Source organism: Aethalodelphis obliquidens, unplaced genomic scaffold (genome assembly GCF_003676395.1).
Source record: "Aethalodelphis obliquidens isolate GAN/ISIS:26980383/991018 unplaced genomic scaffold, ASM367639v1 scaffold39, whole genome shotgun sequence".
In the NCBI taxonomy this organism is placed as follows: Eukaryota; Metazoa; Chordata; class Mammalia; order Artiodactyla; family Delphinidae; genus Aethalodelphis; species Aethalodelphis obliquidens.
The window spans coordinates 7,102,924-7,129,873 of NW_020837983.1; the positions used below are offsets into that span (position 1 = coordinate 7,102,924).

Sequence of the window (26,950 nt, forward strand, 5' to 3'; positions counted from 1 at the left end):
TAATCTTGGGATTTGTTATGCCCTTCCTGCGAGCAAAGAACGCACTTCATTGTTTCTAATTACTTGTTCTTTGACGGGCGCCTCAGAGGACAGCACCCTTCCTCTGAGAGCTTGCAGAGCACTACGCCTGATAGCAAATCTGTGTTGAAATGGAAGAAAACCTAGCTGGCCACAGACTGACACTGTCACAAATCATAAAAAGATTCTGAACGCAGTCTCTTGAATGTTTCCCGTTTTATAAACCTTTGTCTTTGCCACCTTTGTGGCTTTTGGAATGTGGAGGGAAAGATAATAGTATCATTAGCACCTTTGGATCTCTTGTCTCTATCAAGTCATTGCAGGTGTTTATTATTATTGCACAGGGAGACTTTTCCTTCTGGAAAGGGCTTGACTCAGGATAAGAAGATTGAAGGGGTGGCCTTCCCCGTAGGGGAGGGTGGTTAGGAAGGCAAGTTGGGTGGTTCATCCATGTATTAAAGGCCGTCGGCGCTGGCTCAGGTCATCTCGCGGCCATGCTCTGCATCCCGCACCCACCTTGGTGGCCTCGTTATGTTATTACCACCTTTCCCGGAGCAGGGGGCCTGGGATGATGAGAGGAGACCCCATGGGAGGTGCTGCAGGACAAATCTTTTTCTTAATAGTCTTCGATACCCGAGCCCCTGGTGGAAAATGTTTGTTCATAGTAGAGGGGGAGATGGTTAATACCTAAAAATCTTTCATTTGGTGAAAACATTCTCTGGGCTTTGAAACCTCTCTGGCCACCTGCTGGGGACCAGTGGGTCCAGCCAGCAATGATTACCGCCTTGGGCTCTGGTCTTTTGTGGAAGTGGTCTGGGTCCTGTTTGAACTCCCCAACCAAACGCTTCTAAGTGGCTCTGGGCATCTCAGGTGGTGTGAGGGGAAGAGGTGAGTGTGGATTCCTCAGGCTATGTGGAGTTTTAAAAGTTACTGGAAGCGTTGTGCTCCCCTGGGATGACTAGACATCTTTTCCTGGTAGCCTAGGTGCTGAGCAAGCTAATTTTCTAAAAACAGTAGAGGCATGTTATGTAAGGATTGATATCTGGGCCACAAAGCAAACATCTGTCCCATAATTCCTAGAAGATCTCTCAGCTCTGCATATTGTGATCTGTTTCTGTGGGGTCACCGTTGTGTCATCTTTGTTGACTGTCAAATGGTCAACTAATAGAAGTCATGAACTACATTCATTCCCCACTTTCTAACCACACGAGGAACTCCTTGTGGATAGTTTACATGGAGGTGGAGTTGGGTTTAGGGTAGTAACAGAGCTTTTCCTTTATTCTTCAGTCCTGATCAGCTTCATTTGGTTTGTTTTATATCCAAGTTACCAGATCATTGTGACCCTCAGGCTTCTAATGAAGAAGACGCAGACTAAGAAAGCCGTGTGATTCCCCAGAGGAGCTTGAGTTTGAAGAACAGTCACTTTTTTTCAACAGCGTACCGGATCTGCCATAAAGAGCAGATGTGTCTACACAGTTATAAATAATCATGCATTGGGTTTTTTACTTTACAGTTTACAGTAGCTGTCTCACACATTGCCTCTCTTTAATCTTCCCATGAAACCTGGGAGATGGGCGTTGTTATTTTCTCATCTTACAGGTAAGGAGGCTCCGCCTCCGAGTTTCTGTCCAGGTGTGCTGACTTCAGGTTGGATTCTCTTCAGCCCCTTCTAACTCACATGTTGCCTAACTTTCTGGCACGTGGCCCAGTGGTCTGTAAGAATCTGGTCATTCAACATAAGGGGAGGAACCCATCATCCATCAGGTATTTCTGATTCTCTGTCTAGTGACTCCCACTGGCACGTCCTGCTTGCGTGGTCACCAAACTCGTCATGTCTCAAACCACCTTGCTGTGTGAGCCGCATGCCTGCTTCTTCCTGTATTTCTGAGTCAGTGAAAGACTCTCCCCCTCCTTTGACGAAACCTGGGTGTTAGGATTATACAGTGCATGATGGTGGACACACCATGTGATCGCTAGGGCTCAGGGTTCCACAGCTGTAAAATGGGGCGAATACCTGTCTTACAGGGTGTTGGGAGTATTTTGGGGTCTCATCCATTTACATTTGGCACACAAATGCTCAACAAGGATAGCAGCTACTGTTGTCATTTTTTAAATATCATTATAGCCTCTTTCCCCTCATTCATTCAATTGGCAGGTCCTGCAGATGCTACCCACGTTAATACCACCAACTCTGTCCTTTCCAATCTCTCTGCCTTAGACTTCTTACATAATTGCTGCCATAATTTGACTCATCAGCCGTGGCTCCAGTCCAGCCCCTCTAATCCATCGTCTGCACTATATCCAGCCTCATATTTCCAAAAGCACAAATTTGAACTTCTCCTTGAAGTCCTTCATTTGCTTACAGAATAAATATAAATTCTTTAGTTTCTCCCCAAAGGCCCTTCATGACCTGACCCTTTTCATAGCCTCATCTCACTATCATTCCTGTTCCTGGACACACACGCTACCCTCCACCGTGCAGAACTGGGGCTCCTCTGAGTAATTCCCCATCCTGTCTGGGTCCCCTAAATGTCTTGGTTCTCTGTCCCCAGTTTCCCCTCTTCCCTCCTGCCCCTCAGACCCCCCCTGCTGCCACGCCTAGCTGGTGTCAACCCACTTCAGCTTCGTGGTCTCAGCACCTCACATGGCATCCTGCACACAGTAGGTGCTCAAGAAGTGAACAAATGAACTCTTGACTTCAGTGGATACTGCATGGCCAGCATCTTTAGCCCAGGGTCCTCTCACGTCTCCAGTGCCTCTCGGGGGGTGGCAAGGCTGGACGCAGACTGGATCTTCAGGGCAAGACCCTGGGTTGGTAGCTGAGCCAGCAGGAGGCCTGGAGTCTGCCCCCGGGAACTTGGGGTGAAGAGAAATGAGGTCACTGTCGCCACAATTCATCCACTTCATCACAGCAAGAAAGCCTACCTGAGGTTCAAGTATATACAGCAGCAGCTGTCCCACCAGGAATTTATCCAGAGTTGCCATTTGACTGTTCAGAATTTACATCATCATTGTCCCTAAATATTCCCTGCAGAAGCAGCCAGCCTCCCCCCACCCCCACCCCATCAACAACCAGCTGAGAGTGATTACCCATGGTTACCAGGCCTACCATCTCCATCAGCCGAAAAGTGACAAAGCCAGACCTGCTGGCCCTATAGTCCATAGGCACTTACCACTACGCCTGTGGCTGGAATCACACTTGTCCAGAGTCATCTGACAGCTTTCCACAGAAGGTTGTGAGACGTTAGTCTAGTCTTATTGTTTTGTGAGAAAGACATTTAACGCTTCCCTCCATATGTTATGCTCTGGAAAACTCAAGAAGCATGGAAAACTTATTGCATTACATGTATGTTTGAAACCACTAGAAATCCAAGCCTCTCTCCTTCATGAGAACTATGGGGATTTGCTTTGTCCCCCCCCCCCAAAAAAAAAAGATGCAAAACCTGCTAAGTATGTTCCCAAGCAAGTGTTGACATCTCTGAGTTTCGTGCTCAGATATATAGAAGTGCCTGAAAAAGGACCCCATGATCCACCTGTTACGGATCTTGGAAACGCAGACTTGTCTGAAAGAGAAGGCTGTGACCAGGGAAAAGGATTTATTCTCTAAGACATAGGTTGCTCTCTTTATGCTGGTGTGTTTCAGTCAACTTTTTACCGAAGTATAACGCCATCAGAAAAGGACACAAATCAGAAGCGCACAGCTTGAATTTGCAAGTTGCCCTTTTCATGTGTTAATACATAAAGATTAATAGGATTTGGCGCCACCACCAATTTCTCATTGAATTAAATGAAGGGGTCGGTGAGGATGGAGATGGGAATGAAGTTCTGAATTCCATTCTCTTGACACAGCTGTTTAATAACCTCCCCGTTACTCACATGCTCAAGAAGGCCAAGTTTTGTTTCCTGGTGCTCACAGCCTATAACTTTTGTCTCCAGTTCTGTTGCTTTAGGCTTTTGAATACACAGATGAATTCCAGTGAAGCCCCCATATATAAAGGTGGCCTGCTCCCGTCCTACTTGTTTGTCCGAAGAAAGGACCCCAAAGAGTTTATCTGCACACGTGGTTCTGATAAGGGAGTTCCTTACCTAGACTGGATTTCCCCCCCCTTATGACAATGCCTCTCTTACCCCTATGTCTTCCCCTTTTCTGTCTTCAGAGGTGGAAACTCTTTAGGGCTGTAGTTTATCTCTCAAGTTCATGGCCTTCTTTTCTTCTAGAAGATTTGTCTGATCACCTCCCCTCCTCCCACGCCGTCTTCTGTGGGTCCACTTAGTTGAAGCCAACTTAATTTTCAGTCAAGTGCAGTTCACTCTTCCCCCTTGTTAGGAAAACAGCACTTTCTTGGCCCAGCAGTGATGAACTAATACTCCATAATATTTTCTAATATCCAGTCCACATTCAGTTTTCCCCAGTTGTCCTAAGTATGTCTTTTACAATTAAAAAAACAAACAGAAAAACAGAGTATACTAGAGTTTTTATTCCTGGTAGTTTATTAATGCATCAGAGAATATCTGGATGACTGTGATGGCTCAGTGGATAGAACAGTGGTGCAGACGTTGTTAATCATGTAGACAGTCCCCAGGAGAAGACTGCATTTGCCTGTCTGTCGTTGGCAGTTCCCTTACTTGCTTGATGCAGCAAGTGTAGGCAAAAGTGAATGAATAAGCATGAATGCAGACACCCATCACCACTGTGAATGGGCCACTTATCACTCCTAGAAGTCGGAGAGGTCTCATTTCTTTCGTGAACCTAATTGTCATTGGTGTAAGGCAGCCACATACGCACGTTGTTAGTACCCAGGAACGATCTTGTGTGTGCCGGTTTGCCAAAAAATGTGTGTTTTTATTCTAGAAAGGAGCATAGCTCAGCACAGGTACATGGGCAGGCCTTAGGAATTCACCAGAGACTTGGACGTCGTGATAATTAATAGACTTTATTTTGGGGAAGTACATGTTAAGATTTACAGGATAATTGAACAGATAGTATATAGTTTTATATATTCCCCAGGCCCCTGCCCATTTCCCTTATTATTGCATACATTGGTTACAATTAATGAACCAATATTGGTACGTTATCATTAGCTATAGTCCACGGTGTACATTAAGGTTCACACTGTGTTGTACATTCTGTTGGTTTTGACAAATGCTTAATGTCATGTATCTACCATTACAGCTTCACACAGGATAGTTTCACTGCCCTAAAAATCTCACTTTCCATCTGTTCCTCGGTCCCTCCTTCCCCCGAACACCTGATGCTTTACTGTCTCCATCGTGTTGCCTCTTCCAGAATGTCCTATAGTCGAAATCGTACAGTGTGTAGCCTTTTCAGACTGGCTTCTTTCACTTAGTAATATGCATGTAAGTTTCCTCCTTGTCTTTTACTGGCTTGATAACTCATTTTATCTTATCGCTGAATAGTATTCCACTGTTCGGCACTACCACACTTTGCTTATCCACAAAGCTTACTGTTTTATTTATTTATTTTTTTAAATACATCTTTATTGGAGTATAATTGCTTCACAATGGTGTGTTAGTTTCTGCTGTACAGCAAAGTGAATCAGCCATATGCATACATATATCCCCATATCCCCTCCCTCTTGAGCCTCCCTCCCACCCTCCCTATCCCACCCCTCTAGGTCGTCGTTATTTTTAAATAGATGATAGAACATTCTGGCACATAGTAGGTGTTTGGTAAATCAGTAGTTGTTAAATGACTTAGTTAGATTGAATCCTTACTTTTTCTGACAGGTGTGTAGTGCAAAGGGAGTGTTGTGATGGAAAAGGCAGTTCTGTGTTAGGCATTGATTTCTGCTAATATGCAGTTATTGTTTAAGGAGAGAGCATTTAACCCCACAGCGGCTTAGCCCAGCAGCTGCAGACAGCTTTGATATGCCCAGGCTTCCAACAACAGTTTAAACATTCTCCCTAGCACTGCGCTGTCCATTGTAGTAGCCACTAGCCATGTGTGGCAATTTCAATTGATTAAAAGTAAATAAAATTAAAAATTCAGTGCCTCTGTTGCACCAGCCACATTTCAATTGCTTGATAGCTATATGTGACTAGTGCCTCCCATTTTGGACAAGGCATGTCTTAAACATTGTCATCATCACAGACAATTGTATCGGACAGCCCTGATCTAGAGCATTCAAATGGAAGGAGGGGACTGAAATGAGTTGACCAGGCCGATTCTGGTTTCTCCTTAATGCTTAGCTGTTTCTGAGCTGTAACAATTTTACAATGGAAGAGAGGAAGGCCAGAGATTTGTTTGCTGGAGAAAAGTTGCTTAAAATAACTTACTGGGGATTAAAAAGGCTGCCCAGGCCAGTGAAGCTGTGAAATCCTCCTTGTGTGACAACCCCAGGAGGCCTAGCTTGCCAACGGTTTAGTCCCTTGATCAGCTAGTGTTACGGAGTTTTATAGAACTCTGAGTTCTTACTTATTTAGTTTGGTGAAAAAGCAGGGGCCTTCTCTAATTTGAGGGGTTGGGTTGGGTGTGGAGAGGGAGTTAAACTTCTCAACTAATAAATCTGCAAATTGTATACCCACCCCTGAGTAAACGCCTATGGTCCTTGGATGCCAGGAATGTGATATCAGATATCAGATATTTGCCACAGAAATTGTAGCTCATTCCCTTGAAATTGAGATTCCTCTTATTTGGGAGCAAAGCAAATGACAATTAAGTTTTCTTGTTTTTTTTCTTTTTTGCCAGCTCTTTGGATGTGATCAGATCTAATTTCATTCACGTGGTGAGTGCCATGCTGACGCAGAGTGTTATGGGTTTTTTCAGTCTACTTAGATTTGAATTCTGTATGCATTTTATGTATGGCATTTCAATAAAGTCTTCAGGTTTTTTTCTTCTAAATAGAAGTACAGATAACAGACATTATATGAAATTGTGCTTTTCCTTAATGCTTAATCTAGAAATTGGCTGGTGATGTTGGTGAGGGTTTTTAATATAATTTTCAACTGAAAACACCAAATTGCTCTGTTTGCACACTGTAGCTTTAAATATTGATTTTTCACCTTTTGACATGCTTGGGTTTCTAAGAGGGCCACATGTGGAAAGGCAAATTTGACAGAATAATATATCTACCAGAATTCCTATGAAAAGACTTAAAATATTCTGGTATTTGGACGTCCATTCAGGATGTGACCACTTGGAATCATGACTGTCTGTAAACACAGGCTTAGAATTGATAGTTTTCTCTAAGAATAGGCACAGAGAAAATGGTATATTATCTTGCAAATGAAGAATTGGAAATGCCAGACCTCAAATGAAGACAGATTTCCCTTTAATCTTTCGGCTAGGGTCACCTGCTAAACAACTCTTAGAAGAGTTGCTGAGATTTAATCAGTGTTTAATAATTATTGCATTTGTTCAACTGACTTTTCTTTGAAGACAAACACGTTGGCCCTTGAATAAAAGGCAGGGTAACGGATGGATTTCTTATATTTACTATGGTTTTCCTTTCATTTTAAAAAGTATATTTTAATTTAGACACTGTTTCATGTTAGCAAAGTCTCAAGAAATTGATTACGGTTTCTTCCCATGGGATTGCTCTCTTAAAAGCCATGCAAGGGGAAAGAATCAATATTAGGGCTTTCTGAGTGGCAGCTTTTTACAGAGCTCCCCAGCACGATTGACTACAGCTGTTTTTGTAAAGGATTTTAAAAGAACAATCTGTATTAGAAGCCTCCTTCTTTGGTATGAGCTGGAACAGTTCCAAGCGGATTTCCACGGGGGCTGCGCTGCCGTGTGACCACTTGAATGAAGGGCTTGTGGCCGCACCGGCGCGCCAGGGCGGCCGGGCGGGGAAAGGCTATTAGGTGAGGGGTTGTTGGCTTGCATGCCGAAGAGGTTACCCTGGCAGCTGCCATCAGACAGCCGAATCCCTCAGCCTCCAAAGCAGGGGGGGCAAGAAGAAGTGGTTTTTCTACCAGCCGTGTGTAAGCGGCTGGAAGAGAGAGATGGACGTATCCATATATCTGTGTTGCAGAACATTGGCCAAAGGCAGGTAGGTCCAGTCCAAGTTAGGAAGGATAGAAACTGATAGCCCCCTAGCTTCCACATCCTCAGCTGTGGCCTGGAGGCCAGTGAGGAGTGGCCGCATCTTCCTGGGGTCTCTTACTCTTGAGCCCCAGGAGAGAGTTCTTCTCAGGCTGCCTGCTGATCTTGTACCAATTAAATAATAAACTCTACTCTGTGGGCAGAGGCGCTATGTGGCAGCGGGGTGCCTGGAGCAGTTCCATCTATTCGAAACCGGTCCCATCTCAAAAGGCTGTGACAGGACCCAAGTGAGAGACCATGAATGTGGACTGGGCTCCCCGGGCTTTAATTCTCAGTAAGACCCTGTGCTCTCTGGGAAATGAAGATGTAACAAGTAGCTCCAGGCGGCTGTCATCCAGAAAGGCGGGGCTTTTTACGTAGATCTTGCCATTGGTTGCTTTGCAGAAGGCATTTGCAGGCATGGGGTGGCCCAGTAATTTGGGAAGAAGGAAAGATCCTGGGGAATGTGGGAATTTTTAGAAAATAACTTAGCACACTTGGGTGCGAAATCCCCTCAGAGGCTCTTGGTATGGCTTGCTTCAGAACTGATGGAATCAGCTAGTAAGCTGCTTTTATTACTGGATTCACCTGGAGAAAAAAAAAATTCCTTGCGATGATCTGATATGTTTTTGACTTGTAACTATTTGCTTTTCCTTATCTCCCATATTTTTAGAAAACGAAGTGCTGTGTCTCCTATGAAATGGTACTTATGAATGTGTGTTCCAGCTGAGACTTTTAATTATCACTAGCGAATTACCCTGAATTGGCCTCATTTGGGTGCAAAAAATAATGACAGGCTCTTTTCAATATATTCTCTAAAGAGCTTCTTAAATATTATCTTTTAACTGAGTATGTAATTTTACCATCTTGCAGGCTCTGTTTTTCCCTTCATCTTTGACATCCTCGTATTTTAAGAATAAGAGTTACGATTCCATCAGCAGAATGTCAGAATGTCTTCATAGATAGATTCTGATGGAGGTAGATCAGAAAGACAGGCAGCACTGGGGTGGATTAGGTTACCTTTTGGATTTTTGAAGGCTTTGCCCACATGTTAATTTGAACAGCCAATAAAGTGTTTACTGTTTTTGGAAAAAATATGACTATCCACACATGTCCTTTCCTCTTCCTATGACAAGACTGTAAATGTTATCTTCAGATAAATAACTCATAAACAACACTTGAGAACACCAACAGGAGCGCTTTCTAAAATGCGTTCACTTGAGAGATGGCACAGGTCACGTGACTGTAAACAGTCCTTGTGAAACAGGTGCTTTTGTCTGGGAGCTCAGGCTTCATTTCTTCGGAAGTTCCATGCAGGGTCCACAGTGGATTTCATAATGGGACTCTAATACCTTTAAACTTTTTCCCCCCGCTTCCTCTATCAAGGAAATCATTTCTTTAAAAGCTGCTTGGCCTTCATTGTTTACTGGTTGGAAAGTTCGGTCAAGAACAGTTCCTTTATATAACAAGAAGAAATACAGGGCCAGGGGCTATGTGCCTTGGGCAGAAGCAGAGTGTTTTTCCAGTAGATAATCAAGAATGTGAATAATCCTTCGGCATACGGTGCAGCCGCCGCTATGACTTGGCACTAGGTGTTAAAAGCCCACTGTTCATGTACACATTGCTATATTTAAAATAGACAACAAGCACCTACTGTATAGCACGGGGAACTCTGCTCAATGTTCTTTAATAACCTACATGGGAAAAGAATTTGAAAAAGAATAGATACATGTATATGTATAGCTGAATCACTTTGCTGTACACCTGAAGCTAACACAACATTGTTAATCAACAATACTCCAACATAAAATTAAAAATTTAAAAAAAGCCCATGTTCAGAACAGCTTGACTCCACTTTTTTTTTTTTTTTTTTTTTTTTTTTTTTTTTGTGTGGTACGCGGGCCTCTCACTGCTGTGGCCCCTCCCGTTGCGGAGCACAGGCTCCGGAAGTGCAGGTCCAGCGGCCATGGCTCACGGGCCCAGCCGCTCCACGGCACGTGGGATCTTCCCGGACCGGGGCACAAACCTGTGTCCCCTGCATCGGCAGGCGGACTCCCATCCACTGTGCCATCAAGGAAGCCCTTGACTCCACTTTTGAAATCCGTGTTCTCATCCCCTTTGGGTGTATCCCTCTCTGTGTAGCTTTGTTCCTTTTATTTAGATAAGTACTGACACATTCTCAGTCTTCCAGCGTAAGGAAGTAGCCGCATGTCATTTTCTTCATTGAAAAAGTCTCCTAGATCAGGTAGTCACTGTGCCAATCCAAGGCTCTCTGGAATCAGCAGAAGGAGAGACAGAACAAGAGGCTCCCTTTGCAGACAGATGAGATCAGTGTAACAGAATGGACTCTGAAAACCAGGAACAACGCGAAACATCTTGGGGGCTCACTGGCACATCAGCCCTGGAGGTGTGTCGGGGGCACAGTGCTCCCAGGTCAGGTAGTGGCCACTGCAGGTGGGGACTAAGCTGGAAAGGAGCTTGTTGACTGGGGCACCGGCAGCCTCACCTTGATGTGGAGTGTCTTCCTTGCTTTAAATAACTCAAGAGCAAAGAGTAGCTAATGAGATGGGTAATTAGACCCAGGACATTTTAGAACCTAGAATCTTGTGATTAAATGTCCATTTTACTATACCTTTTGCCTTTATGGCTTCAGTTAAACTGGATCGGAAGTGGCCCAAGCACTGTGGTATGATTCTGTGGCACTTTTCTGAAGTGTTCACTTTTTTTGTTAGTGTTTGTCACTTATACACCCATATACTTCCATGATGCTTTCTTTAGGTTCTTTATATATGTATGTACCTGTCTGTTTGAATGCATTAACTGTTAGAAGTTACTGTTGATGTTTGGAAGCTGGTCGCTGGCCCTTTCCATTGATCTTGTGCTTTCTGTGCCTTTAGCAGCATATATATGTTGGAAAATATAACAATAATATCAATTAGGAATGAAATCATTCACAAGCCACCACCCTCACCAATTAACTCTCTTCATTTTTCCACTCACCTTTCAATGCTTAACCAAATGATATGAAATTTTAAGAGTTGTAATATTAGAAAATATTAAAGCAATATATGCTTTTTAAATATAGTGTGTTGTCTAAACTTTTTACTCATTGTTCTGTGGTATATGATTTTTAATGGCTGTGTTGAGAAATTAACGTGTCATACACAATTGACATAGCTACCCCTCTAGGGTTGCATTTAGGTTGTCTCAGTGAGTTCGCTTTAATGCAGTAGTAAACACCCCACCTCTCCTTTTTTTTTTTTTTTTAGCATCTTTATTGGGGTATAATTGCTCTACAATGGTGTGTTCGTTTCTGCTTTATAACAAAGTGAATCAGTTATACATATACATATGTTCCCATACCACCTCTCCTTCTTTTTAGAATATTTCCTTAGGATAATTCCTGAGAGTAGAAATACCTGGTCAGATGGTAAGAAAGATTTCATATCTTCTTAAAACACATTGCCAGTGTGCTTCCCAAAGGACTTGTGCCCATTTCTTTTAGTTGGCATCTTTTAAATAAAGCTTCTCTTGACTGGCCCGCAGTAAAGCTTCCCATATTCCTATCAAGGTTCAAACTCAGTGCTAGCTTAGACCTGAAATACAGGCTCAGTTGGAAATTCCATCCACCAACCGCCGCTCACTGCCAAGAGCAGGTTCATGCTCCAGCATCAGCTGGAGCCTGGAAGGGCGTGGTGTGCCCTTTGGACGGGTCTTTCCCATTTTTCTGTCCCGTAGGTGTCCTGTGGCACTCTGTCAGCTCCCGTATAGGGTGGAGAGTATATGTGGTTGTGCCTTGGGGCCTAAAATTGTAGCAGATGAAAAGCCTTTTGAGTGAATTATTAAATCTAAACCAGAGCCTGTTGGCTTCCTGTGCTTACTTTGGAGTCTGTTCCATGATGGTAGTTTTTACAAAACACTTCTGAATGAGAAATAAATTCCAAATCTCTTTCCCGCCGCACCCCTCCTGTCAAACGCCACCAGGAAACAGAATCTCGTTATTTCAGTTAGAATATATTAATACTGACCCTCTCCAGCACTTGGGAGTTTTCAGGTTAGGCCCACACGACTTCTATTTTTACCCTAGTCTAAACTGTGGTCGTATGGATGGCAAAATAAAAACTGGAATATTCTAGTTTGGGAGGGGGAGAGGCAGCAGTGCTTATGATAACATGGCTGCAAACCTCTTGCTTCCCTCTGTTTGATATTCCAAAAAAGGAAGAAAGCACAACTTGGAGCACATCTGTAAGTCATGAACATTTTCCTTTTGTGTGTCATGCATATTCAACATAATCCCACTCTGCATCCCGGGCGTTGCTTTAGTATACGTTGCTTCACAGAGCCCTGTTTTTGTAGCCAACAAATTTAATTCGAGACAAAGGTGGTTTCCCTTCTCTCTCTGGATCAAGAATCCGAACGTGAAGTAAGAAGTGTTGGTGTGTTCTGCTTTTGTCCCCCATTACCTACCCCTAACCCCCTACCTTCCGGTTGACTTCCTTGCTCCCGGAGAGGAAGACTGGTTTTTGTTTACTATTAGCAGTAAACCAATCTCAGGAAGAGGATTTAAAAAGAAAAACATATTGATTGAATTTTTGTAGTATAGATGTTTCGAAATTCAAAAGTTATGAAAGGACATAAAGTGAGAACTCTCGCCAGGTGAGAGATTTTGCATTTAATTAGTTGTCCCTGTAGTTTCTCTAGGTGACAAAGCATAAAGTATGTCAAGAAATTGGGTGCAAGGTTTAGATTTCCTTCTGCTTGGTTTATTTAGTGGAGGGCTTTTCTTCATGAAATGGTGGCTTATAGAAACTAAGGGCTTTGGAACATGGGGGCTTGTAGAGTGATATGCCAGTGGTATGATTATCGGTAGATGAGCATATTCTCAACGAGTCTGTGTAATCAGGGCTGTTCATTGTTACCAAGGTCTAGATTAAAGAGAAATGGGACTGGGGACCTGCATCCTGCCTGTTCCGTGTGTCGTAATGCTTGGGGACAGAGGAGGGTTGCATCATTCAGTTAAATAAGCGTACAGGATTTTCTGGGTCCTCCTATCTGAGAGGATGGTTGAAATTTACCCAACAAACCACTTACTGAGCCAGGTACCCTACCGTAGACTCAACAGACAAACGTTGTAGGGAGAAAAATAATTTTGAAGCTCCAGCTGCACCAATATACCTACAGTGAGGCATGTTTGGTGAAAATGATGTGGATTCTATTGAATCATAAATATAAATTGAGATGAGTCAAGTAATCCTTTGGCAAGATTATTTTGCTGTTGTTTTTTTTAACATGCTGATTATTAGACTGAGCGTTTTATTAGAGAAAGATTTTATTTGAGCTTTGTTGGCCAGAAAATCTAAGTACTTTGAACCACATTCAGTTCTTTTTTTTAAACAAAGAGGAAAATTTCTACTGTGAAGTACACTAACTCAGTGTTACTTTTTAAAACACTTTTCAGCCATTGAAATGTTCTCCAGAGACTAGCGCTGTACCCGGCTCATTGGAGGCATTCGTAATGAGTTGGTGGATTCTTCTAAGGTCATACTTATCTTTCTGTTAGTTCTCCTCACAGTAAAAGGCTGAATTCCAGATCTCCTTTTTTTTTAATTTTTTTTTTTATTTTTTAGGTACGCGGGCCCCTCACTGTGTGGCCTCTTCCGTTGCGGAGCTCAGGCTCCGGACGCGCAGGCTCAGCGGCCATGGCTCACGGGCCCAGCCGCTCCGCGGCATGTGGGATCCTCCTGGACCGGGGCACAGAACCCGTGTTCGCTGCATCGGCAGGCGGAGTCTCAACCACTGCGCCACCAGGGAAGCCCCTAGATCTCCCTTTTTAAAAAGAGACCTAGTAAGAGTACATCGATTGAGTTTTCCTTGATGTGAGGTAATCAGCTAACATTTAAAATACATGGTTATTTCCTTTCACCAAATGGCTTAAAGCTTGGGTTTAGCCTTTCAGAAAAATGTGACCTCTCGTACTCTTTCTTGAACCTTTACCGTATGCTGGCTCTAAAGCAGTAGGGGATACAGAAAACATCAGACCTGCTCCTGGTTCCTGGACCTCTTCAGGGAACGTACATTCTAAGTGGTGAGATAAGATTCCCACTCTGTTTACAGTGTCCAGCAGGAAAATCCGCCATGACTGGTCAATTCCAAATGAGTGGTTCAGACCTGCAGGATTGTGAATAGATACGGTAGGAATTCTGTCATCTGTCGTGCTTTGGTTTGTTTCAAAAGGTTCATGGAACAGTTGAAATTTTCCACAGTTGCCGATGATTTGACTTTTTTTAGAATTTATTTTTTGATGTGACGTTCTTATGAGCAGCCCAGTCATCTTTTTGCCTCATTCACACCCAAATATGATTCTACCTTCATAAACCTGATTTTTTCTTTTCAGCATTGGATTTATTTTCCTAATATGCACCAGTAAATAATTTAAACTAAATCCCCACTTTATGGAAGGTATGCTGAAGTGTTTCTTAAGGTTAGAGACTTTAGCAAAAAGCTAAAAGGACTAGTAATTAAGGACTAGTCTAGGTGTTTGAAACAGGTCTGAGCTAAAGATCTTTCTTAAGGATTTCTTAAGTAAGGATTTAAGAATTTGCTTTCATGTGTGACCTCACCTTTGACCTCAGCTTTTGTGGGAATTATATACAGGTTAGTAGAATATGCCTAGGACATTGTTAGGTACCAGGTAGTTTTCTGTAAACAAGTGTTTGGTAAATACAATAGCATTTGCCTGGAAATATATAATGCAGTCATATCTCACATATTCAAGGACAGCAGTATCTTTTCCCAACAAGAAACATAGGCTTCTTTCCTTCCATTACATCTTTGGTTTGGATGGGACATCTGATAGAGATGAAGGTGTTACTAAAAATGAATGAATGGCAGTTGGCATCCTTCACATGGGCAGTTTGCAAGAAGTTAGGCAGAGAAGAAATTGTTAAGCTAGAATTCTAACTCTTCACACAGATTTTTTTCCCCATCTGTGATGCCAAGAATACTAGTTCTAAAAGATGTTAAATAGATTTTCGGGGAGGGGGGGTGTTGGAGAATTTCCATGGCCAAAGTTTGAAAGTCCTGGATCAAGAAGAGTTCAGCAGGACTCTTTATTACAATTCTTCTCAGGACCTTTATTGTGTGTGAATCACAAGGGAGGCTGGGGGAAGGCACAGCACGGCCAGCACTCTCAGTGACCACACACTTTGAAGCCCAGATTTGGACGTGAACCCCTGCTCGCCACTTCTGAGCTGCCTGTCTTTGGACAAGCCTCAGTTCCTTGGTCAGCAGTGGAGATTGTTGAGATGATTCAATGTGCCAGTGCTTATAAACACTTAGCACAGAATGCGTGGCACATAATAAACACTTAACCATTAGCTACAGCTAATCCTTTTGAACCCCAGGCTGACTGGCTCTGATAGCTTCATGTTGCAGGACATTACAGTGCCATAGTAAGAATTAGGAGGCAAAGGTTTGGGGGCTCTAGTTTGGCCACCAACTAGACTGGGTGATTTTAAGAGACTTTGCCACTGTGGTGTTCCGTGTCTTCACTTTTGAAATAAATAGGTCACCTGGATACCTATAGTGTCCAGTCAGGCTCTCAGATTATATGTTCCTTTGGGCTCTACCTAAGCCAGAATTGGCAAGTTCATCTTAAGGGCAAGTGTATCATCTCTGTGAGACTATGTGGGAGAAAATGTCAACTATTATTTCTTTTACAGTGTGTGTTAGCTAGTAATAAAATAGTTTATTAAGTCACCTCTGGAAAAATAAGGTAAAGTTACAGCCAGTTTGGTGCTTTGTAATCACCATAAAATTTAATATACATTTGAGTCTAAGTCAGGACTGGATGTGCCTTTATCCTAAAACGGAGACGCCATCCAGGTGTTTGTTATCTAGGATGTGATTTAGAATGTCATAGCAGGCCACGTGAATATTTAATTTTCATGTCCAAAGGATAATTTTCTGAAGCTTGGGTCTGGGAGTGGTATCCATAAATAGTTAGGTTTTCTACTTTCTGACTTTGTTATCAACCTAAGTTTCCACCATAAGGTGAATTTAACACCTACTGCTTTGAGCTTTAATTATCTTGACCGCTGTTTATCTGTTGCACCAGTTTAAGGCATTTAGAGGACATTCATCTAGTAGATAAGGCAGTGTATCTTTCAAGGAAGACCTCTAATTTCTAAATAAAAGATTTCCACCCTGGCACTTTGAAACATGATATTTGTTCGATGTAAGCTTCACCTCACAAGAAAAAACCAACAAGTAGATTTGTTCAGTTGCCGTCCCACGATTTTCTTTGCTGAGAAAGCGGGCAGCTTTGTGATATTGCTTACTAAAATCGAGATTGGTGCACTTGTGGTCTTCCAGGCACTGGATCAGCATTTTCTCTGTTCATTTTTATTACAAATGCCATGTATGTTTGTGCCGAACCGTCTTGTCAGAATATTAGTTTTCACCATTCTCGTGTATGTGAGGCCTAGATCACCATTGTTTTCCTCAATTTTCTGTCCTTAGAGGAGTGTATTTCCTCTTAGGGGTTTTGTATAAAGGAAATTGGTGTCCCCAGGTCTCTGAGTGGAGTTTTTTTGGTCATGGAGCCCAGGGTTTGGGCAGAGGAAGTGGCAGCAGCTGACACTGGAAATGCAGGTGAGGTCATATGGTATTCTTTCAAGGAAAAGGCATTTTTCTTTCATCCTATAGGTGATAGGGAGCCACTAAAGGGTTTTTTCCAGCAGGGGAGCAATGCGATCATATTTAAGAATAGTCCCTCAGCAGACAGTGGGTTCAAAGACAACGTCTTGAGCGGTGGCTAAGTACGGAGGCCTCTGTAATGGTGTGGACCCAGCATGATGAGGTTGCTGCAGTTTGAAGGCTAGAAAAGAAGGGATGGAGTTGGGAGACAAACGTGTTACCTTGCCTGCCTTCCAGACGTGTGGGGACCCAGCCCTCAGGCAGTGGACCTTCTCCTCTGGGAGGAGCTGCTTCCGCTATGAAGGCAACTTAGAGCTCCGTTTCCGTGGTTGAACCTCCGTTTGGTCCTGCAGTCAGTTTTCCTTCTCGTGTACCCAGCTGCTCTCTACAACTTCCCTTTGCTCCCCTGCATGCATGTCTTGCATCAGCCAAGGGGGGAGAGGTCTGAAAGACCAGCTTTGTTTTTCTTCCAGCTTGTACTCTGAGCCCTGTTAGCCAACAGTATTGGCGCTGCCTCGTAGAGATGGCTGGTCCCAAGTGAAACAAATGCATTAGGAAATCCTACCGTCCGGCTGCATCTCCGCACCCTGGGCTGTGCCTCTGTCCATTTCCTCCTGGTTCCTTTCATCCAGTGGCTCTGTCTCATCAAACACGAGAGCGTTCAGTGTGTCTTGGGGTTTTCTGCTTCGTGAGGCACATCGCAGTTGGCTGGTGTAGAAGCAGTAGCCTTGAGTCACCCCTTCTCTTGGCTTTCTAGAGATGCACATCTTGCCCCCAGGGAATGTCAACGCAGAATTCTTTTTCCTCTCCGGGCATGTTAACTGCAGCAATCCTTTCCACAGACTGCGGAGGCTTCACCCAAGGAATTATCATGTGTGTGAAGGTGGTTTTTGTTTAAAAGGAAAGACAGTGGAGGTGTTTCTTTGAGCATTATCTGCTACCGAGTGAAAAGGAGTCTGCTTAAATTGGACTCTATAGAAGGATAGATATTGGTAATTCCTCTTAGGTGCTTGTGCCCCTGACATCAGAGCAGGAGTTAACTTTTAGTGTGAGGTCATCATTATTTGCACCACACCGGATGCTAGAGGAACAAATATTTTTAGCTGCCTTTGAGCACATTAAACATCCCGTCAGCCACAGGACCACCCTGGAGCTCCGCAGAGCCTGAGGGCAAGCCAGCTTCTCTACATGCATCCTGACCCCAAGTCTTACAGTAATTCAGGTCTGCAAGCTTCTTCCTAAGGAGCCGGTTGTCCTGGAGAAGTGACTTGCTTGTCAAGCCTCCCCGTGTGGTTGAACTGTGCGGTGGCCAGAATCCTCTGGGAGGCGTTTTTGGCCCATCTGCCTGTGAGTGTGACAGACATGTCCATCCGACAACTGGGTCACCTAATGAATAGAAATTCAGTTTACAAGGAGGGATTAAATATCTTCGTGTGGCCGGTGCCACCTCAAACTTCTTTAACAGAGCCAGGAGGAAAAAGGCGTTCAATGTTAAGAAAAGGCAAACAGGTTTCTGCTTTTAAGACTCAAGGTCACTTAAGCCAGGTGCCATGCCATGTGTGTGGGAGGTTTGGGGCCAGTGATCTCCCAGGCTTCAGATGGAAAGATTTCAACTTTAGGGGTCTTGTGACATGTGTTATCTCTGAAGCCTGAGTCGAAGGCCAATTTGCTTTCGGTAATCTCAATTGGCAAATATTTATTGAGTCCCCATGCAGTCTTAGAGGCCCGGGGAGCACACACAGGGCATTTGAGGCCCTGCCTTCTCCAAGTGTGCTCTGCTGAGGGGCAACAATTTAAAATAACACTGAGTGCTTCCCTGGTGACGCAGTGGTTGAGAATCCGCCTGACAATGCAGGGGACACGGGTTCAGGCCCTGGTCCGGGAAGATCCCACGTGCCGCAGAGCAACTAAACCTGTGAGCCGCAACTACTGAGCCTGTCCTCTAGAGCCCATGCGCCACAACTACTGAGCCTGCATGCCACAACTACTGAAGCCCGCGTGCCTATAGCCCATGCTCCGCAACAAGAGAAGCCACCGCAATGAGAAGCCCGCGCACCACAACAAAGAGTAGCCCCCGCTCGCCGCAACTAGAGAAAGCCCGCGCGCAGCAACAAAGACCCAACACAGCCCAAAAAATAAAATAAATAAAATTTTAAAATGTATATATATAAAAAATAAATAACACTGAGAGTTTGTCTTAAACTGTTCATAGGCTACAAAATCCAAAATAGTAGTTTGGAACGAGGGGACATGGAAGGACTGAAGAAGTCGGAGCCTGTTTTGTAGACAGGATTTGAGAGAAAGAACGACAGGGTCCCGCAGATGAGGTTCACAGGACAAAGCTTAATACAAGCAGGACAACAAACGAAACAGCCCAAGCAGTGTTTACTGAGCATGTACTATACGCCAGATACATGATTGTGGGGAGTTGGGGTGGACTGAAGATGTGGGAGGTGCAGTCCTCGTGCTCAAAGGAGCTGACTGCATACTGTGGCTCAGTGACGCTGATGGTGGGGCTGTGGAGACCAGGGCTCCTGATACGGCCGGTTCACAAGCTTGGGAAAACACCCGAGGCCTGGACTGGGGAGAGCCTTGGAGACCCGTGTCATGCAGAATGGCCTCAGAGGGCGGAGTTAAGCTCTGGCCGTTCTAGTAGGAAACTCCAGCACACTCTTGGCACAGGGTGGTCACTCAGTGCCTGCGGGCCAGGCCACTAGGAAACCAGTCCCTGATTAAAGGCTCAGTTCTCAGAATGTGCCGATGTGGCGGCTCACACAGAGTGGGCGCCCATACCTTCCCGTCAGTTGTCCCTGACGCCTGGAGAACACGGACTCGGGTTGAGGACCCTTCAGCCTCTCCAGCCAGCGGCCGAAACCTGAGGGAAGACGTGCTGTGATGGGGCGCGGCCAGCATCCTCCTAGGAAGGTTGCAGTCCCAGTGACAGCTGGAACAGAAGGCTTTGAAGGGAATCTAATGAAAGCCTCTGTAGTGAGGGAAACATTTTTCGTCATTCCTATTAGGAAGAGACATTCCATTTGATTTTTAAAACTAGGACAATAATGAGTGTTGCCTTTTTCCAAACACAGGTGTTGTTTAGAAGCTGACAGATTGCTGTATTTGTTTCTGGGCTCTCATGAGATACTGGTGGTAAAATATCAATTTACTGAAACCATTTAAGAAAAAAATTATACATCTACTCGGCCTCCAATTCATGCGACTTGATCTCTTGGTAGGATTAGGTTGAACTGTAATACTAAAATGCTTACCGAAGAGCTAAGAAGCTGTGGAACTGGTCGACTTAGTGAATGATCCCTCTCCGTATTCACTGTGTGATTTGCTGTTACCAAGTGCCAGGAATATAAAAAGAATGTGCTTGTGTGGGTTTATCTGCATTTGTCATTAAGGCTCTGCTAAGCCTGTGAGCCCCAGACGCGGCTCACGGTGGGCTGTCGCCCTGGACCATGAGCCTCGCAGGCCCTGCTCCTTGAGAGGTATGGTGCTGGCATCTGCATGCGTCTGGGCTGTGGCAGGAAGCCCTGTGACAGCCTGCCCGCCACCACGAGCTCCTGGCTGCGGTGATGCCTCTCTGAGTGTGGCCAGGCCTGCAGACATCCAAGGGACCTTGACGGATCCTTGGGCAGTGATTTTGCCCAACACCCTAATACATCCCCAAGAAAGTCTTAAATGATTTGAATGTCTTGTAACTTTTCCAGTAAAGGGGCCTCACGGTGACTTTGTGACAACAGGAATGCCTGAGATGGTCCCAACTAGCACTGGGGGGCCCTGGAACTCCGACAGGTTTAGTGGGATGTAAGGAGGTAAGCCCGTGATAGGCACTTCGGCCTCTGAGCTATCTTCATGTTACTGAGTTAGGTTCTGTAGGCTTCCCTCGGGGGCATTTGTCTGTGATCAGCCCTTGACGTAATATGAGTTGTCAGGGTGTCCTAAGGAGGGGTAGGGCTAGAAATGTGGGTTCCAAGGAACAGGGGAGAGGGACGGGTAGTCGCTGAGATGTAAACCTGCACAGTGACTTCAATAAGCTCGTTTCCTAATTTCTCATCATCCTGAATCCCTTCTCTCTCCTTTCTCAGCGGGCAGAGCTGACGTCTGATAAAGACATGTACCTTGACAACAGCTCCATTGAAGAAGCTTCAGGAGTGTATCCTATTGATGACGATGACTATGCTTCTGCATCAGGCTCGGGTAAGGCAGGCTACGTCCACACTCACCTCTGCTCTCTGTGCTTGTGTAAGTGCGTGTGTGCGCACACACACACACACACGCGCGCGCACACACACACACACACACACACACACACTAGTGGAACTTACTTCAAGGAGGCAGGCAGTATGCACGATGGTTAAGAGCATGCCCTGTGGAGTCACAGCATCTGGGTGTGAATTCTAGCTCCCCTCCACTTGAGCTGTGAGATCTTGGGAATGGATTTAACATGGCTGAACCTCAGTTTCCTCATTTATAGAATGGAAGGTAATAATAGGCCCTCCCACATAGGTTTGTCATGAGGCTTAAGGGGCTGACACATCTGTAGCTCTTAGAGTATGCTGCTTGGCATGTAGTCAGTGTTCTGTCAACATTAGCTTTTAATTTTATTATTAAGGCTTTCAGAGCGATGTCATGGAAACCACCCTTAAAGAGATCCCTGAGACACTGGTTTCACACAGCTGCCAACCCTACCTTAAAGATTATAGGTGAGACCAAGAAGAGTTATACTTTCTTACTCCTAGTGTATTGCTCAAACGCAGGAGGGAGAACGTAGTAGCCAGGTAAAATGATTGTACAGTGATATCCTCAACTCCAGTGGTGTATCAGTTATCTATCACCGCAGTAATGACTCGTAACAAACCACCCCGAAGTGTAGTGGCTGAAAACAACAGTCATTTTATTTAGCTCATTACTCTGCAGGGTGGCAATTTAGGCTGGCCTGACTGGGCTCCCTCACATGTCAATGGTCAGTTGCAGGTTGGGTTTGCAGCTTTGCTGATCTCTAGATTCTGTCATATCTCTGGGGCAATGGGGCAGACTTGGCTCTGGTCATGCGGTCTCTCATCCTCCAGAAGGTCAGCCATTTGTCCACAGGGAGGAGGCAGAGATCCCAAGACAGCAAGCAGGATTGAGCAAAATCTTTTGAAGCCAAGACTTAAAACTGGCACAATTTCACTACCATATTTGATGGGTCAGAGCCAGTTATAAGGCCAGGCCGGAGTCCGCCTCTTAATGAAAAGAGCTGCAGGGCCACATTGCAGAGGATGTGGATACAAGGGGGAATAAAGGATTTGGCCAATTTTGCAGTCTACCATACCTGGGAAATGTTTCACCTGTGCCAGGATTGGCCCCCAGGTAGCGGAGAAAGAAGAGCTTGTGCATATGTTAATGATCCAGTCAGGAACTCAAAGTCAGCAGCGTGCTAGGCAAGTCTTATCCAGGATCTTCCTTGATCTGAGTTTTCATTTTATGTTCAACATTTGGTAAAAGTTACGCTGAACGTCGACGTCTCACAATCAGATCGGCCTGGGCTTCAGAATGACCCAGAGGAAATTAAAATCAGTTGTGTCTTTGGGAGAGCTCTAGCTACATAAGAGTGAGTGTTTTAGGTTGGGAAACAGCAAGACTGAGAAAGACAAGAGGGGTGGTGGCTGACCTAGTAACAATGAGCTTACAATGCAGTCCTCGTGCAAAAATAGCCCTCATGTAAAAATAGTTATTCTGGGGAACGTGGTATATAACGCACACGCGGGAAGAGTGTGAAAAGTTCTTCTCCAGAGTCCACAACTCTATTAATACCGTTCGCTCATGGCGCTCTTCTTTTTCGTTAGCACCTCAAAAGTGCTATGAAACTGTCTTCTTCAAAATGTCCCAGGAAATAATAAATATGGATACATTTTGGTCCCCATTTCACAGATCTTAGAATCTAAGAGTTGTTAGAGATTTGTGGAGGTTGTCCAAGTCGTTTTGCTGACTTCTGCCAAGAGTGTCCCTAAGTTTAATATAAAGGACTCAGGTTCAGTCCTGCTCCTCTGGCAGCACCTCCCCTCCCCCACTCCCCCCCATCCAGGTGAAAGGGGATTGGAGTGGGTCATTTGAAATCCTGAACCACTCATCAGACGGATCGAGCTGAGGCTTAAATGTGGGCCCACATTGCTCCTGCCTTGGCTCCAGCCTTAGGCAGATCATTGCTACGAAGAAGGGTATCATTCTGAGGCTTCCCTGGTGGCACAGTGGTTAAGAATCCACCTGCCAATGCAGGGTACACAGGTTTGAGCCCTGGTCCGGTAAGATCCCACATACCGCAGAACAACTAAGCCTCTGCGCCACAACTACTGAGCCTGCGCTCTAGAACCCGTGAGCCACAGCTACTGAGCCCGTGTGCTGCAACTACTGAAGCCTGTGTGCCTAGGGCCCGTGCTCCACAGCAAGAGAAGCCATCTCAATGAGAAGCCCTCATACCGCAATGAAGAGTAGCCCCCGCTCACCGCAACTAGAGAAAGCCCGCGTGCAGCAATGAAAACCCAACGCAGCCAAAAATAAAATAAAATTTAAAAATAAATAAATATTTTTTTTTTTAAAAAAGAAATGTATCATTCTGGATTTTGGAAACCTCCTTGCATTGCACTGGGGATGTTGATTTTCAGCTTAAAGGTAATAGAAGCTGTAACTAAAATTTGTAAAGCCCTTACTGCGTGTCAGGCACTGTTCCTAGTCTTCTAATATCTCTGTAAAGAGAGATTGTATTATCTCCGTTTTTCACATGAAAAAACCTGAGGCTCAGGGAGATTGAATAACTTGCCTCAGATCACACTGTTGGAAAGAAATGGAGCTGGGATAGGGGCCAGGGAGTTGGGCTTGAGAGTGTGTTCTCTTTCACTCCTTTGCTCTACTGCCTCCTTGTGTCTTAAAACTCTACTCCAGAATGAGGAGACCCTGCCTAGCTGATGCCCAGTCCCAGCTGGAGACTGGGATCCCCCAGGTTTTGGCCAGAGGGTTTCGTTCCCTCTGTCCTCACTCCCGTCATGCTATCCAGTGGAAGAGCAAAGAGACTGGAGGAAAATGGCCAGAGGCCTAGAGGGTGCTTCCCAGCTGAGAAGATGGTACCAGACTATATATGTGCACTCAGGGGTGGACATTGGCAGACATGAAAACTTCAACCATTCACTTAAATGTTTCATGGGCATTCACCGTGGACCAGACACTAGGCCATGTTCTTGGGACACAGATGAAAAAGTAGGTTCTTGTCCTCAAGGAACCAAGAGTCTGATGAGAAAAATGTAGACATGAGAAAAAAGTAATTGTTATACCATGTCATGGGTATATAACATAAGAAGGTGCTATACAACAAAAATGTAAGAGTGAAGTGCAGAGTTCTGGTTAAAGGTGGCAGATTGAACACACATACCTTTCAATACGCAACTAAACCAACAATAAAGGAATTGGGCCTAAACTCACAAGGACAAACAAAACAGTACAGGAGATAAAGGCCATAATGTTTTGAAAGCTGAGAAGCAGATGGGCTAGTAGTAACAGACTTGGCAGACGTGAGAAAGCTGAGTTAGCCAGTAGTGGGGGTGGGGAGAGCCAAGAGGCAACCACTTTACACGGTAGAATCCCCGTAGGGCCCCAGAATTCATGACACTAGATGGAGTGTGAAAATGGTACTAAACTCGGGATGATTGGTTGAAAGTCTGTTCAAGATGCAGGTAGATTCCCTAATTCCTTCCCACCATAACGCAGCAAAGGGGCTGATGCTCCCAACCTCAGGAGAAAACTGGAGGTATATCATCTGGGGAAGATAAAACAGAGGGTCTTTGGACTGGGAGTGTACCAGGCACAGATGGGATAAGGGACACCACACTGAAAACAGGAAATACAAGTTCTTAGATTAAGAGTTATTTAATGCAGAGATATTCCCAGTTGTCTTCTCCCAGTCAGTTCCTGGAACACTGATGGGCTGGCCTTTACCCTCTCCAGGAAATTGGACCAACTCAAAGGAAACAACTACAAGACACTGGCATTGGCAATTTCTCCAACAAAACACACAAGTCTATCTAACTGATGATGCTAACATTTGACAGCGCTCTCCTGTGTGCTCAGAACTTCTAGTCAGCTTCCCAGCCTTTCCTTCTTAAATACAAGAAGACAACCAAGGCTCCCCAGACATTTACAGGAGAACTTGTAACTTCTGAAAGATGGAGACCTTCCCACACCCCCAAATTGGAAGAGAACAGAAACTCACAGTGAGAAGAGAACTTACAGAAAAACTTATTACGGTTGGAGAGATAAGGCTCTTTAACATTGAAACAAGAAGAGGATACTTTGAAAAAGGAACATTCTGAGAGTGCAAGAGTCCTTGGAGGGTGGAACAGTCATCTAAGAGATAAAAAAACTCATTAGGAGATGAGATGATATGCAGATATTTATTCAATTCTTTCCACAACTATTTAATAATGACCCATAATACGGGGGAACAGACACCATTCTAGGTGCTAGGAACACTTCAGTAAATACAATCTAATGATGCTTTCTCTGGTGGTGGAATAATTTTATTTATTCCTTCCTGTATTTCTGTTTCCCAATATCATCTATGAAAAATGTATTTTTTAAAAACATGTATTCTTTTTATAAGTAGAAGAAAATGTTATTTTTTAAAAAAGAAGAGACTTAGTGAACAGTGGAAACATAGAGAAAGAAACAGTTCCACGATGGATGGAAAGGGGATGACACTGATGCTGGGCGTAAAAGTGTAAGCAGGAGTTTCCCAGGTGGAAACGAGCTTTGGGCTCTGGGCTAGGATGTCTCAGGCAAAGCGGGCTGAAAGGGGGTCCCCAGATTTCTGGTTTGGGCAGGAGGGTCAATCTTTTTAATAAAGATAATAAATGCAGTGGAAGAGCCCCTGAGGTGGGTGACTCACCTGTCTCTAATTTAAGAAGAGCCAACTTGAGGGAATTTTCTACTTTACAAAATCTCTTCTCTCACAACAAATTCTCCGCACTCCTAATTTGGCAGTTCGTATTTGTAACTCTTGTGAACCAAGGGAGTCTTGAAAGCCCTTAATTGAAAATTTTTCATTTCTCATTGAATTTTGTTTGTAAGAAGCAAATCAATCATATGTATAAAACTTTGATGGAAAATCGGGGAGACTGATATGAAAGAGCAGTGTACTTGGAGCCATCATTATTAATGACTTACATTTATGTAACATTTTATGTATACAGAACGCTTTCAAATATACCTATTACGTTTGCACCTCTGAGACTTAGTTGTTGTTATCCCCGTTTTACAGGTGAAGGAACTGACTCAAGCGTTATTTGCCCAAGGTCACAGAGATAATAAGTGCCAGAATCGGTACTAAGTGTGTTTAATGCCAAATCCAATATTTATTCCAATAGACCCTCACCATTTCTTCTCTGTATAATGAGTGTACGTGCCAGAGGCAGTCGATATATCAAAATATTTTTAAAATGAGCATTGTTCATAGCTTTGCACTATTTCCAGTATCTCACCTCTTGCTTTTCGAACCGCTTGTTATTGTAACATGCTTCTGTGAGGAACTGGGGGCTATTCATCCTTTGTTCCTGTCCGAGGAAGCAGGTTAGTTCGAGTTACAAACTTTGAGGTTTTTTTTCAGTTGTTACAAATTTGACGCATGGTCAGCTTAAAAAGAATGTTATAAGAAAAGAATGTTATAGTCTGAAGTCTGGGAGGCTAATTCCTCCATCTCTGTGTTTCTTTCTCAAGATTGCCTAGGGGCAGGACAGGAATAAAGATGCAGAGGTAGGGGATGGACTTGAGGACACGGGGAGGGGGAAGGGGAAGCTGGGACGAAGTGAGAGAGTGGCATGGACATATATACACTACCAAATGTAGAATAGATAGCTAGTGGGAAGCAGCCACATAGCACAGGGAGATCAGCTCGGTGCTTTGTGACCACCTAGAGGGGTGGGATAGAGAGAATGGGAGGGAGATGCAAGAGGGAGGAGATATGGGGATATATGTATATGTATAGCTGATTCACTTTGTTATACAGCAGAAACCAACACACCATTGTAAAGCAATTATACTCCAATAAAGATGTTAAAAAAAAAAAGAATGTTATATTTGACTGTGAGAAATTCTCAAATTCTTCTGATAAAAAAGCAAAACAAACGAACAAAAAAACATAGTGCCCAGCTGGCA

General features: G+C 44.2%; 1 protein-coding gene across 1 annotated transcript in view; it reads left to right on the top strand.

Annotated features, from left to right (window-relative positions):
- Positions 1-26,950, top strand: part of SDC2 (syndecan 2) — a 121,732-nt gene that overhangs the window by 85,477 nt on the left and 9,305 nt on the right. The window contains exon 2 of the mRNA XM_027131463.1: positions 20,854-20,965. Coding sequence (XP_026987264.1) covers positions 20,854-20,965 — 112 coding nt within the window. The remainder of the gene's footprint in view (positions 1-20,853; positions 20,966-26,950) is intronic.